The following is a 15209-nucleotide window of genomic DNA, read 5'->3' on the forward strand; positions in this document are numbered from 1 at the left end:
TGAACGAAGATTGTCTATCCCTAATCAAAATCACATCTCTTGTTTTAAAAAAAAAAAAAAAAAAAAAAATCAAAAGTCCCATTAAAGTTTCATTTTGAAAATATCTTTACTTTCCATGTTATTATAGAAGTTATGATTAATTGCTACAATATAAAAAAAAAAACTACGGGATAGTTATTATAATGTGTAACACTTAATATAATATTGTAGCAATACTAGAAAATTGTTATATTTTTCAAGTGATTTTAATTAATTTAAAATATTTTTGATAAAGTTTAAATAATTTGGACAAAGTTGATAAAGAATATTTTGATATAATAATGTTCAAATTTATGACTTATGATAAAATAGTTAATTTTTTATATTATAAGTAAGTTTTAAATGATGTAGTAGATATTGTTAGCTGCTGCACCAACGTTGAATAAGAGATATTTTGGGATAAAATATATGATTGGGTGTTTTTTTTTGCGCTTAAAAAGGACTTCTGTTTTGTTTATGATATGTATTATTTGTAATGTCCTTTTAATTTTTGTTCAATGTTTTTCATAAATTTCATAGAAATTATCTAAAAATATTAAAAGGATATTCATCTTATTTTTTATATTTAAAATATTCTTTTTGGAATAAATATAGTACATTTAAACTTGAGTGCATGTTTAATATATATATCCTACTCACTTAACACCCAGTGTTAATTTTTTTAAAAAAAATAATAATATTTTTTAAAAATAATAATAAATTTTTTAAGATTTAAAATTTAGAATTTAAACTAACAGAAGTGCTTTTTTAAAAATAATTTAATATAGGTGTCCATAGATAGATAAGTATGATAACAAAACATACTTTTTAAATATAGAGGGTTTAATTACCTTACACACTCATTCCTGAGTACCATGAGAGCACCTAGTATTTCTTTTTTTTAATTTTCATTTTCTTTATTCTAAATATTAAATCCTAAGTTTAAAAAAAAATTAACACTAGATGCTCATAGGATATTATGAGTGTAAGGTAACATTTCACGGGTGTTTTATGTTGCCCGACTTCATCCATAACTAAGTGTATTTTTAGACACATCCAAATATATTTCAGGTGTCTTGCGCACTCAGTCACCGACGGAGTCGAACACGAGGAGATAGGTAGACTAATAAATTCACACGTGTGTCAAACTAAACTAGTGACAAAATTATTCTCCTAGATTAATTAAAATATTAATTCAACAAATGGAATTTATTTTATTCCACATTTCTAGCACCCTTAAAAAGAATTATTTTTCTAAAAAATAATTACCTAACCACTCGAATAAAATTTATATTTGTTTTTTTTAAAAAAATTAAATAACAAGGAATAATGTTGAGGTTGGAATTTTCCATTTTTTTAACATTAAATTATGATATATCACAGGTCAAATGTGATATATAAATCCGTTATAAGTTATAATAATTATGATCATAATTATTATAATATAAAGTAATTTGCCTGATATATAATTAATAATTGTTCCTGTAGTATTAAAATAAAGATATGTAAATAAAAAAACGGAAATAAAGGGCGTACTTTTGAATTTTGCCAAAAAAAAAACAGATTAAATTATTTCTCGAAGACAAAAGTCACGAGATCAATCCTGGTCCGTTGGATCCCCATCATGCAGCCCCCTCCACATTTCTTGTTGGCTTTCACCATCGCCACAGAAAAGTAGTAGCAGAAGCGGAGGCTCGTAAGAAAGAGACAAAATCCACGTGGCACTCATTTTAATTCTTATTATCAATTATTTCCTTTTATTTATTTATTTTTCTTTCTTTCCTTTTCTTTATGGTTATCGCCGCTTCTCCGCCTCTCTCCTGTTCTCTTCCCTCTTCTTTCTTCCTTCTTCTCGGGATCGGCATCGCCTCTTCCGCTTCTTCTTGCTCTCTTGCCCCCAGAAGAAGAACCGCTGCAAAATCGCTGCTTTTTTTTTTTTTTGTTGGCTGTTTCCCCCTTCTATATATCGATCGCCATTCCCTCTCCTCTACTGTCCACCACGCGACCTGGCCCTCAAAGTTTGGGTCTTGATGGAGGCCGGAGGGTTGTGGAGTTGAAAGTTTGGTTTTGCTACAAAATCGTTGCTTTTTGGCTGTTTTCCACTTCTATATATCGATCGCCATTCCCTCTCCTCTGCTCTCCACCACGCGACTGCGCCCTCAAAGTTTGGATCTTGATGGAGGTCGGAGGGTTGTAGAGTTGAAAGTTTGATTTTGCGGATTGGCGCATGCACGAATGGTGGATTTCCGGCACAAGGAGTCGGATCGGGAGTTCCGGCACCGGCTCGAGGAGTTGCTTCCGCGCCCCCGCCGCGGGGACGCGTGCGCCGACGAGGAGGCGGACGAGGCTGGCCCCGGCGGGGGCGAGGGCGAGAGCGTCGACCAGATCGCCCGACGCCGCCGGAGATCGGACCTCGAAGGCGACGACCTCGCCGAGACCTCGGCCGCCGCCAGGCGGCATGATCGGATCTTGAGCCGCTGGGCGGCGCGGCAGGCGGAAGAGATAATTATCAATAACATTGAGCGGAGGAATCGGGAGTCGGAGCTCATGGCGCTCGCGCGCCTCCACGCCGTGTCGATGCTGGACGCCTCCTTCCTCCGCGAGACGCGGCGGGCGCAGTCCTCCGTCGAACGCCCCGTGTCCGCCAGGGCGCCACCCTCCGTTTTACAGAGGTGGCGCGAACTCGAGGGCGAGTCGGTAGCTAGGGAGCGGAGGAGACCCGCTCCGTCTCCGACTGACGTAAATATCAATGAGTGTGATGGGCCAGAGAGCCATGGACCTCTGGTGCTAAGAAATTTATCGGTTGTTGCTAGCGTTAGCAACGATATTGAGGATCAGGGTTTGAGCAGAGAGCATTCCCTTGACATTAGAGATGGCGGGGTTAGAGAGAGGGAGAGGGTAAGGCAGATTGTTAGTGGTTGGATGACGGACATTGCCATGGAAGACACTGCTTCACAAATTTTTCCAGGAAGTGGTAGTTCAAGTAGTCCAAGGAGTGAGTGGGTTGGTGAGAGAGAGCGTGAGAGGGTAAGATTGGTGAGGGAGTGGATGCAAACTGTGAGCCAGCAGAGGGATGTTCGTGCTAGCAGGAGGGAGGAGCAGGAGAGGGGTGAATCAGTCTCAAGTCGTGAAGGTCGTCAACAAGAACCCACCCGGAGGAACTTGCTGAATATCAGGGGAAGACAGGCTCGCATTGATTTGGTCATGAGAAATGTCCGGGAGAGAGAAAGGGAGCTTCAGGAATTGTCTGAGCGGCGGCCCGTTTCACATTTCTCTCATCACAGTCGGATACAGGTCAGAATTTGGAGTACATTCATGATTTGCCTTTAATTTTGAAGTATTGTATGTCAATCAACATGGATAGTTTCTAATTGAGCAATGCTTCCATTCTTTTTTTATATATTGCATTCAATATATGTCTTCTATGACGAAGCTAAGTTATGTAGAAAGCCTGTGGACATGGTCTTCAATAGCTTTGCACCATATTGTGTTGCTGTTATAGTAGCCATTGCGATTGTCATTACGTTTGCTAGCTATAGTGATGTTCCTTCATTATTGTCAGGTATGCTATTGTAAATCAACCTCATAACTGCCATGTCCTCTCTTCTAGGATTCATTCTTTTTTTTTTCCTTGTCCAATTCTTGTTGCATTGATTGTTTTTGTTCAGATCTTGCATGGAGGAGTTCTCTTTTCCTTTCATGAAATTAGCAGTAAGTTTTCTTAGGTGTTTTCTTCCTAGAGTTGCAAACATTTTGACTCCTTATCCACTAAAACACTGTATTTGAGTTGCATTTTTTTAATTCGACTTTGGAAACAAGGTCTTTGAGTGTGAGTCAGACAAGCTTTGGTTTCTTCGTGCAATTAAATACAGAGTAATTCTAGATGGTTTTCCCAACTTAATAGCTTCATCCTTTACTTTGTAATATAACTAATAATGGACTAATAGGTAAAGTCATCATCTTAGCGGCCCCTAACGCAACAACCCTTTTATTAATCAACTAATAGGTAATTTAAGGGAGTTGAGAGAGAGAGAGAGAGAGAAAATATTTGGTTGGATTACATAAATTATCACGGCATTTTGTGAAGTACCATGATTCACTAGGAGGGAGGGAGACCATGGCCGGATTATGGTGTGATGATGAAGGCAAGGGAGGTTGCTGTCATATCAATCAAACAGATGGTCTTTTAAGGGGATTGAAAGAAGAAAATACTTGCCATTGTTTTACTTGCTTTGACTCCAAGATGGGAGTGATAAAATTTTATTATTCTCGATAAAAGGAATCATTTACAACAGCGTAGTACAAGGTTCAGAATATTGTTCTGAACTAATTTTAGTTCAGAAATTGATTTTGAATCTGTGACATCTTGTGCCAACACACTGTATTGGTTGAGCATAGGCCAACCATGCTGATATGGACATATTGTGGAGGGAGGGACTCAACCATTTAGGGAGAAGAAGAGAAATAGGATATAGGTGAAAAAAGGATGGGGAAGGAGAAGCATGCCTGTTGACGCAATGATGCCACTGCCACCCTGTTAACTGGCAGTTGAAGATACTTGCCGTCCTTCCCACTTCCCAGCCACTAGAAACACTTTCTCAGACCTTCCTCTATCCTTCCCTGCTGAGATAGTCATCAGATAGTTACCGGCAGTGTGGAATAGCTTTTAACATGGTGCTATGTTCTGGCAATTAGCAGCATTACTGTGTGGGAGTGGAGCAAGACATCATGCTAGAAGTTCTAGAGAGAGAATTCCAAAATAAAAAACTATGTTTTTATATAAGACATAAAGATAACACCTAATGACAAACTGTATTGGGACTTAAACCTTTATTATCACTCATATAGTTATTAACTTTAACAAAGAGAAGTATCAGGAGCCTTGAGCTCTTTTTGACCAACATGAGAAAACCTAGTTTTCAGATTTGAATCACTACTAAGAAACATTTATATAAACTGTTGATTCAATTTATGCTCCAAAACCAATGGGGATATGATTGTAATTATTTGATGAAGAAATTTGTAAGCATAAATTTGAGACTGTGCCCTGATTGATGCCTTTGGTCTTGTTGTATTAAATCATCAGTTCTGAATTTATGATGGTTCATGCCATGGTATATCCTCGTGTTGGCAAAGTCTATACTTCAGGTTGCATGAGATTTAAACTTAGTGTACATGCTAGTTTTCATAATGGAAACTTTCTTGTGGAAACAAGAAAAGTAGGAGTTTTTCTAGAACATAAGAGTTTTCAAAAAATATTTTTTATTTTAATTTTCTTTCGATTCTAGGCATAATTTCATGTTTAGTTTTTTTACCTCTGGATTCATATATCCATTATTTATTACTGTCAGTGACTTAGAAAAGTTTGCCAATATTAAACAGAAATTATGTTTCTGCCTGAATATTACTGGTGCAATACAACAGTTAGTTCTGCGAGTTACAGGTTCGATATTTGAACTGAGAATTTATTAAACTCAGCAAATATTTTTAGTTTATATGCAGATGAAGATCGATGCAACTTTGAGCTTGCAACATTTGTCAAGTCTGACAATGTAAAAAAAACTTAATACAACAGTGTAGTATTGAACTGATATACCTGCTCTAGTGTAAACTGTAAAGAACTTCAAGGTCTTAAACCCATATCTTATACTTCTATTTACAATGGATGTTATTCTTTATGCTGATTTCTTGGGTCCTTTACTTTCTTTATTTTTTCTTTTGACTGATTTCAAAACTAAATGAGAACCATCTTCCAGTCTGTTCTTCGAGGTAGATTCTTACGCATTGGTGGTTCCATTGAGAATCGTCAACGACATTCAGTTGTAGCTGGAGAAATAAGTCACCTTAGACAACATCATCCTGTATCTGGCTTTAGGTATGTTTGATACTTGTTTAGATTACATTTCATTTTTTTGAACATGCAACAACTAAATTAAATATTTTTCTAGTGCTACAATATTAGCAACTATCGGAGCTGATCCAGTAGTTCTCAGGGATAAAAGTTTTCTGGTGTTCGTGATATATTTTGTTCCCAAATTTGTTCTAAGTGGCATTTGTGTCTACTAGATTTAGTGGGTAACTCTTTATGAGATCAACAACAAATTTTTAGCAAGAAGGGTTCTATTGAGTAGAACTTGATTTTAGATGTGGACAAGTATTTAACTGGTGCTTAATTTGGATTTGTGTTGAACTTTTCAACTACCTGATTGCTCCTTCCACATAGCTGTTAAACTTCCTTAAAAAAGAAAGCAGCTCAGTTTCTGTTTTAGGAATTCTTCTTTGTTGTGGAAAAAATGTGGATATTAATAACTGAATCTGGTACACGAAATGATTACGAGACAGGGAAAGTTCGCTATTTAACAAGAATGACTCTTTTGGATAAGAAACAGTTTCTTTAAACTGCCTGAAAGAAATATTTATCTGATTTGATTCTATATCACATATCATGTATATGTATGCATATAATTGCCATTAAAAATATGTTAACCTCTAGTTCTAGGGAAGGATTTCACCCTCAGAATGATCTTACTACAACACCTCAAGCAAGAAGCCAATATGTTGATGACAGCAGAAATGAATCCTCTCCTTCAACTGAATCCGGGCTATTGGATGAGATACCTGATCAATTCCAATCTCAAAGTATCCATCAAACAACAGAGGTGAATTTAGAAGTTCGCACAGAGAGTAGGACACACAGCAGTGATATGAGTTGGATAGATTCTGGAGTTCAGGAAGATGAACGGCTAGAGGCTGATACAGAAAATGAGCAAACTGACCGGCAACAGACTCTTGATGTTGGGCACAGTGTACAGCAAGATGGCCCTGCAGAAGAACCTGACAGGGACTGGCAGGAACATGCAGACCAGGAGTGGCCTCGTGAAACTCATGAAGATGATGGTCAAGATGACCATATTCCGGAGGCACATGAGAATTGGCATGATGATAATTCCCAATTAACTGAAACAAACTGGCAAGATAGACCTTTGCACTCTTTTAGCAGTCAACATTCATTTCCTGATGTAACAAATAGATTTATATCTGGGGATGATGATAGCGTGTACAATGTGGAACTTCAGGAACTCTTAAGCAGGTACTCACTGGTATTCGAATGGACTTCCGTATGGAAGTGCCCTTTTTAACCTCTTTTCATATATGCTGCAGGAGGAGCGTGTCTAATCTTCTACACAGTAGGTTCCGTGAAAGTTTAGACCAATTGGTACAGTCATATATTGATAGACAGGGGCAGGGGCAGGGGCATGAACCATTTCAGTTGGACATGCAAGGAATGCCTAACCGTGAGTTGCCAGAAGACGATCAGCGACGCCAAACAGATGATGTGGTTCAAGGCCAACAAGCTTCTGCTAGACCACCACATGGTGCACAACCACCACGGCCACCTCCTCCACCCCCATTGCCATTATGGCACCGCAGTTGGAATCGTCAGAGCATTCGCCGGTCTGAAATTGTAAGCTAGATCTCTTAGTCTAGTGATTTTTAGCTTGAATTAGAAATTGTCTCATTTCACTATTGTGGTGTGATTAGCAGGGTGGAATCAGAAAATAGTTCATTCCCTTCATCATTCTGTTCCAATATTGGTCAGAAGAATCAGACCAGACGAAATGGGTCAAATATAGAATAAATGCTTTTACTAACTATACCATTCCATTGTAGCCAAACAAACCAATGAAATAAGACCATTCACTTATCATTCTATTCTAATTACAATTCCATTTCAGTACATTTCACTTCACTAAAAGCATCTTTAGTTCCAACCTTGAAACTTTCATAATAATCTTTCTATAATTCCATGCCTGAAGTTGTTTTAATTTATTGGTGCAGGAATGGGATATCATTAATGATCTGAGGACTGACATGGCTAAGCTTCAGCAAGTGATGAGCCAGATGCACAGTATGTTAGAGGCATGCATGGATATGCAATTAGAGTTGCAGCGTACAGTTAGACAAGAGGTTTCAGCAGCACTTAACCATTCTGTAGGATCACATGGTCAGTAGCTTCTTTTCAGCAATACACCCGCTCTCTTTGATCTTAAACTTTAGACAATGCTTCAAATCTACATTTAAAATTTTTCTCGGCAACATTTTTTGTAGAAATCAGTTTGTCGTATATTCAGCTTACATTACTTTTATTCAGGAGACAGCCAGCACTTACTAATTGATGGCACAAACTGGAATCATGTCAAAAAAGGGATTTGTTGCGTCTGCTGTGATAATCAAATTGACTCTCTTCTTTACAGGTTAAAATTTTCTTTCGATTGTATCATTGTTATCGACCTTTTTTTTCACATTCCTTGGTGACATCCAGATGTGGACACATGTGCACCTGTTCACGATGTGCGCATGAGTTGGCTCGAGATGGCGGCAAGTGCCCGTTGTGCCGCGCGCCCATTGTCGAGGTGATTCGAGCCTACTCGATAGTGTAGGTATGATTAACAGGATAGAAAATGAAGATCGGGGGAGCCATTAGTAGTTTTACTGACCGGGAGATTCTTGGATGCATCGAAGATGTATCGATCGATCGATGGTGGTTGTTCTACCAGGTTTAGCGAAATGTTAACATACTTGAGATGTGGGGACTGTTGAGTGTACTTGTAAATGGCACCTTCTTCCTCTCATCATTGATGTTTAATAATGCAATTAAATTGGCGATTTGTATCAATTTCCATTTGAAGTTAGATTATAACTATTTGCAAGCTTACTTTGAAATGATCTTTGAGTTAACATTCCCGAATTAGGGATGATGATATGAGAAAGAGTATTTGGTTTGTATTTTTTTTCTTCATTTTTTTTAATTTAAAATGTGAAAATTTATTTAGGGTTTAGTAGATTGAACTATTTATAAAGTAAATAGTAATAATAATGATTTGTTTGGTTTATGATTAATACTATATTATAATAAAATAAATAAAATATAGAAGAAATAGATTATATTTACATGATAGTATCATATTAAATAATATATAATCTTGTCCGAGAGTGAAGGCGATGAATGCTGAGAGAACATGACACTCTTGTTGATCATGCATGGACTTCGAATAGGGTGAACTTGTAACCATAATAACGTCAGTGCCGAGCCAGGGAGGGGTTCCCCGGCGATGGTCCTCCGACGCTCAAGTCAGTCTCCGGCGATGTGTAAGTAAGAAGGCGGAGAAGCAAAGTAACAGTGTAGCTACAGTAGAAATTATGTATACCTCCGTTGAAGCTTGGTGCTCCTTATATAGGGCTACCGGTAGCGCGCGTGCATGCTTTTCAAGACGTGCACACTTCTCAAAGCTTTTTCTGAAAAGACATGTCAGGAAAGCGTCTCTGACACCATACCTCAATGACCCGAGCATATCTCTGACATGAAAGTGGAAGCTTCCATCGTACGATCCTCTGCCCGGCCATGACGTCTGTCAGTGACACGAGTTCCCACAAGGATATCGGTCGATCCTCCTTTTGTCTGTTAGTGGGCCGAGCGGGATGGCCGCTCGGCCAGCCCTCAGCCGTCTGGGTGTCTGGCCCTTGGGCCGAGTGGGTTGGTGGCACGACCAACATTCCATTGTCCGAGCTCCGCTGTTGTGTCGCGATATATCTGAGTGTGACTGCTCGATTGTGCTCCTGTTTCTCCAGTTTTGAGGTTCGACTTAAGTCTGAGCGAGCTGGCCGCTCGGCGTGTGCCTCGCCGACACATGGTTTTCTGAGCGTCGGAAGCTCGGTATGCGACCAAGCTGTGGTAACATTGGGTTGATATCAGCCTGGCTATCCTTCGCCCCGGCCGGACAAGTGGGTTGTCAGAGCGGCCAGCGATACAGAGGCGTTGACCGCCTAAACTTTGACTTCCACCGTGGCAACAGCCCTTTGAGGGGTGGGCCCTTATCACCAGATCACACATGTCTCCCCCTCAAGTCTAGTCGAAGAAGGCTGCAAGTCCGACTGACTGGACAAAAAGAAGTATAGAGATCAGTTGGTCGATCGACCATCATATTGGTAGAACTCTGATCAGATCGTCAAGGAGTGTCGGTCGGCCCCGAGACCGACCCTTGTAGCCGATCGGTGCTCTAAGTATTTGCACTTGGAATTTCTCCTCCAGTGTTCTCGGATGTGTGCGGTCAATGCTGACGTCACCAGAATCTCTTCGAAATTCGTGCAGATCACCCCCTTTAAGGCCGAGCACGCGCCCATTAAATGCGAGCCAGTGAGGGAATGCCACACATCCCTACCGCAATCGTCGCACGCCCGAAGCAACAGGCTCTGACACGACGTCTGGCGGTTTGAATTCGACGGCTGGATCTACGTCTTGGGTTTTACGCCCTAGATCCGACGGCTCTGCTTGGTCGACCTAAAGACTTATAGCCTCACAGGGCTCCCTTCCCCCTTTACCTTTGTGTTTTGCTCGTGTCCGGTGATTTCTATGCAATCAGTGCTCCGACGACCTTCGTCTTCTTCTGCGGGGACCTTTTCTGCTCTTCATGTAAGCTCTCCTCGATCTCTTTGCAGTTCTTTTGGATACTTGCCTTTTTCCCAGGCTCGTTATGCTTCCTGTCCATCTCTATTTCTGTCGAAGTCCCGTTTTCTTGTTTTCCAGCAATGGCTAGCTCTTCTCGGCCATCTGCCCCCCCCCCCCCCCCCCGCTCCTGGTCTCTAATACAGTATCATGGAGACTAGATTTGATGCGAGCGACGCTGAGAACCTTAGGAATGTCTTTGATATCCCCTATGATCATGATATAATCTTAGCCTCCCCGTCCGATCGACCAAATAACCCGTCGACCGACACTATCTGTCTTTTCCGAGACCAATTTGTGATTGGTCTCCGATTCCCGATCCACCCCTTCATCATCGAAGTTTGTAACTATTTCCGTGTTCCCCTTCCACAACTCGTACCAAACTCTTTTCGTTTGTTATGCGGCGTCATAGTTTTGTTTCGATTTCACGACATTCCCCTTACCCCGTGCGCCTTCCATTATTTTTAGTATCCCAAGCAGTTGAGCTGAAGACTTTCTTCTTTCAGTCGCGAGTCGGACTAGTCTTTTTTGACAAGATGTCTGCTTCCAACAAGCATTGGAAGGAGTATTTTTTCTTTTTGCATCTTCCCGAGCGGCCCTACTACCGAACGCGCTGGCAGGTCGGCTTGCCCCATCAGCCCGATCTGAAGAAGTACAAGAGCCAACCAGACTACCTTCACACAGCGACCATGCTGGCCGGTCAGAAATATGACATTCATAAGTTGCTGCTGGAATGTGTCATGCACATCTTCGGCCTGAGCCCGATCCGATCCCGACTCCCGCGCGACTTAGGTAAGAAACTTCTTGGGCCCTTTCCTTTGAGTCTAACCGATTTCCTTTTTTCCTTTTGCAGCCCAAATCATGATGCAAGCTGAAAGATGCCGAGGTAGAGGCGGTCGCTGCAAAGGAGTTGGCGAGCCTCGGCTTAGAGCCGGTCGGCTCCCACGAGGGCACGCCTACTGGGGAAACACCCGCTGTGGGTGAAGGCACCACCGAACAAACGACCGGTATTGAAGCGACTGGTGACCCGCTCCCAACACCTGAAGCACAGCCTGCCGCTCGGACCGGAGGCTCCGAGTCTTCTGGTGATGAAGTGCCACTTACTAGGCGCAAGAGGCGCGACATAGACAATCCACCCCGCTCTGCCGCCGTGGCGGTGGGGGTCGCCGATAGGGTCGACACCTCTTCTCCTGTGACCCTCCCTGCAACGACGGAGGTTACTTCATCCGACCGGACCTCGTCTTTGGCCAAGCTGCCATCAGAGGCCCTTGCTGTCCAACCGGTCGCATGTCTGCCGCCGACCCGACGGAGACCATTGCGGTCCTGGATCGATCCTGCGTCCACTACTGCACCTTCCAGACCGGTGGCCTCCTCCCAGCCGGACCCGAGCGGTCGGCGATCCGTGACAACAATCCTCAACCTTCCGACAGAGGACTACCTTGAGCAGTGCGCCTGTCCGAATATCCCCGAACACAAGATTATGATCCACGGGCCACTCGCCGGCATTTGGGAGGAAGCGAGGGCCCGAGCGGCGACGATGTCACCAGGGGCGCTTGGCAATAGTCATCTGCAAATGGCCACCAGAGTATGTATTTCAAGTCACAATTTACCTCTGATCGGCGCTCAACATTTTCCTGTTTATCTGTAGTACTGGGTGGAGAGCGTGGCCATGCGCCAGTGGCTCGCTTTTGTGGAGGACGAACTGAAGAAGTTCAAGATCTCGGGCGACGCCTCTTCCTCCCAGGGGCCATCGATCGCCGAGTTAAAGGTCGATCTGGAGAAGGCCCAGAAGCTTATCGAGGCTGAGCAAAAGAAGTCCGCCGATCAGGAAGTCTGACTGGGCCAGCTCAAGGCGCAGGTGAAGACTTATGATAAAAAGATCGATCTAACCACGACAAGGAGCATAGGGATATAAAGATACATTGATTATTACACTTGCGCACCTCTCACCCAGCTTGGTAAGGTTGGAGATGGTTCACACTCCATGGCCGCTCTAGTCGTCGTCCATCCTCATCTTCCAAGTAATAGGTGCCCGAACGGAGTTTCTCCATGACCTTGAAGGGTCTAGCCCACGGGGCTTCTAGCTTGGTGACGTCATCGACCGACTTTACTTTCTTCCATACCAGATTGCCGACCTGGAATGATCTCGGGATCACCCTCTGATTGTAGTTCTGCTTCATCCTCTGGCGGTAGGCCATCAGCCGGACGACGGCTTTAGCATGTGATTCGTCTTCCAAGTCTAGCTCCAGTAGCCTCTGCTCGGCATTATTTTCATCGTAGCACTATAGCCGATCGGACTCAACTCTGACTTCGACGGGGATGACTACTTCACCGCCATACACCGGATGGAAAGGAGTTGCCCCGGTCCCTTCCTTAGGAGTCGTGCGGAGCGCCCACATCACGCTGGGAAGCTCACCGACCCAACTGCCTCCCATATGATCGAGCCAAGTGCGCAGGACTCGGAGGATTTCCCGATTGGCGACCTCTGCTTGCCTGTTGCTCTGAGGGTAGGACACTGAGGTGAAGGCTTGTCGAATGGCATATCCTTCGCACCATTCTTTGAGTCTCTGACCGGCAAACTTCCTTCCGTTATCTGAGACGAGCAGGCGCGGGATGCCAAACCGACAGATGATATGCTGTCAGATGAACTTCATGACCATCTGTTCAGTTATTCTCGCCAGCGGCTCAGCTTCGACCCATTTGGAGAAGTAATCTACTGCGATGAGCAGGAACTTGCGTTGTCCTGTCGCCATGGGGAATGACCTAACAATGTGTTGGTTGCTACTCGGAAAGCCTAGAGGTTCCACTGTACAAAAATTTTGTACAAAGGTCTGAACCTTTTCCTAGCTACCATGTGTTCTTTTAAATTAAATTTTGGATCGCCTGCGGAACTTAACACGTTTGATCCAAAACTTAATCTATTTGTTCTTTTAGGTTTTGACTTGGATCTCCTGCGGAACTTAACACGTTCGACCCAAATCACCTTAAGTTATTAATTCCATTAAATATTAATTTCCATAATTGGTTCCCAGTACTGACGTGGCGAGGCACATGGCCTTCTTGGATATGGGAGCAACCACCACCGACTAGACAAAACCTTTTATAGAAATCTAATATTTAATTTCCTAAAATAACTTTAGGTTAACCGAAAAGAACAATCAAATCACAAGGAAAAATAAAACAAAAGAATACAACTTCGAAAAATATATTCGAAATACTAGAATCGTAAGCCTCTTGTATTTGATATTATTTCCAAAAATAACTAGTATGATGCGGAAAGAAAAAATACTAGTTATACCTTTTAGAAAGACCTCTTGATCTTCTACCGTATTCCTCTTCTAACCTCGGATGTTGTGTGGGCAACGATCTTCCGAGATGAGAATCCACCAAAGCACCTTCTTCTCCTTTCTTCAAGTTTCGGCCAAGCACAAAGCTTCTAAAAGATGAAGATCTTTTTCCACCAACCAAGCTCCAAGGGATACAAGCTTTCTCTCCTTCTTCTTCTTCTCCAAGTAGTATCCGGCCACCACAAGAGAAGGTTCGGCCACCACCAAGAGGAAGAGAGGAAGAGAGGTTGGTCGACCACAACACCAAGGAAAAGAGGGAGAGAAATAATAGAGGTTGTTCACCATGAAGCCTTCTCTACCCCTCTTTATAATCCTTGGTCTTGGCAAATAAGGAAATTTAATTAAAACTTCCTTAATTCTTTTGCCATGAAAAGGAAAAATTTATTTAATTAAAACAATTTTCCTTTTCTCAATTTACATGGCCGGCCACCATCAAGCTATAAACAAGGAGAGTTTTAATTAATTAAAACTTCCTAATTTGTCTCCGAAATTTATAAAATTTCTCCAATAATTTAATCCCTTCATGATTGGTTTATAAAAGGAAATTTAATAAATTAAAATCTTTCTTTTAAACATGTAGATAAAAGAAAGTTATCTCTAAAATTAAAATCTCTTTTAATCTACAAATAAGGAAAGATATCAAATCTTTTCTCAATCTTTTGTAGAAACTAATAAAAGAGAATTATTAATTTTAAACTTTCTTTAAATCATGAACATGGTTAAAAGGAAAGTTTTCTTAAAATTTAAAATCCTCCTTTAATCAACAAATAAGGAAAGATTTCAAATTTTAAACTCTCTTTAAACATGTAGATGATTTACAAATAAGGAAAGTTTTACCAAAATTAAAACCATCCTTTTAATCTACAAATAAGGAAAGAGATTAATCTCTTCTCTTAATCTTTTGTAGAAAGTTATAAAAGGAAATTTTTAATTTTTAAACTCTTTTTTAAAATCATGATATCCACATAAGAAATAATTTTAATAAAAATCCTTTTAATATTCTAGTGGCAGCCACCTAAGCTTGGGACCCAAGCTTTGGCAGCCACCTACATGACTCATCCACTTGGTCTTGGCCGGCCCTAGCTTGGGTTCCAAGCTAGCTTGGCCGGCCCCATTGGATGGGTAAGAAGGTGGGTATGCGGTGGGTATAAATCTCTATATACTAGAGGCTACGATAGGGACCGAGAGGAGGAATTGGTTTTGGTCTCCGATGAAATTAAGCATCCTTCGCCCCGAACACACAATTTAATTTCATCAATAATAATTCATTCCACTAAAGAACTATTATTGAACTACCGCACTAATCCCAAATTACATTTTGGGCTCCTTTTTATTATGAG

The 15209-nt window shown here is 41.6% G+C and overlaps 1 protein-coding gene across 2 annotated transcripts; it reads left to right on the top strand.

Moving 5' to 3' along the window:
- The first annotated feature begins 1832 nt into the window (after nt 1-1832).
- LOC121984649 lies at nt 1833-8695 on the top strand. Of its 2 annotated transcripts, none has more exons than XM_042537710.1 (7): nt 1833-3312; nt 5775-5893; nt 6518-7108; nt 7180-7483; nt 7858-8023; nt 8171-8273; nt 8342-8695. In XM_042537710.1, the coding sequence occupies exons 1-7, from the start codon at nt 2254-2256 to the stop codon at nt 8457-8459; spliced, it is 2460 nt and encodes an 819-aa protein (XP_042393644.1). In that variant the 5' UTR covers nt 1833-2253; the 3' UTR covers nt 8460-8695. The 2 variants fall into 2 exon arrangements, with proteins under 2 accessions (XP_042393644.1, XP_042393643.1); XM_042537709.1 differs by having other exon boundaries at nt 1834-3312; nt 6512-7108.
- Nucleotides 8696-15209: the final 6514 nt, after the last annotated feature.

The sequence above is a fragment of the Zingiber officinale genome, chromosome 5B, assembly GCF_018446385.1.
Source record: "Zingiber officinale cultivar Zhangliang chromosome 5B, Zo_v1.1, whole genome shotgun sequence".
Classification (NCBI taxonomy): domain Eukaryota; kingdom Viridiplantae; phylum Streptophyta; class Magnoliopsida; order Zingiberales; family Zingiberaceae; genus Zingiber; species Zingiber officinale.

Coding starts and splice junctions, on each gene's coding strand:
- LOC121984649 (XM_042537709.1), top strand. CDS start 2,254: ATGGTGGATTTCCGGCACAAGGAGTCGGATCGGGAGTTCCGGCACCGG. Junction 7,109..7,179: donor CTTCAGGAACTCTTAAGCAG/GTACTCACTGGT, acceptor TATATGCTGCAG/GAGGAGCGTGTCTAATCTTC. Junction 8,274..8,341: donor ATTGACTCTCTTCTTTACAG/GTTAAAATTTTC, acceptor GGTGACATCCAG/ATGTGGACACATGTGCACCT.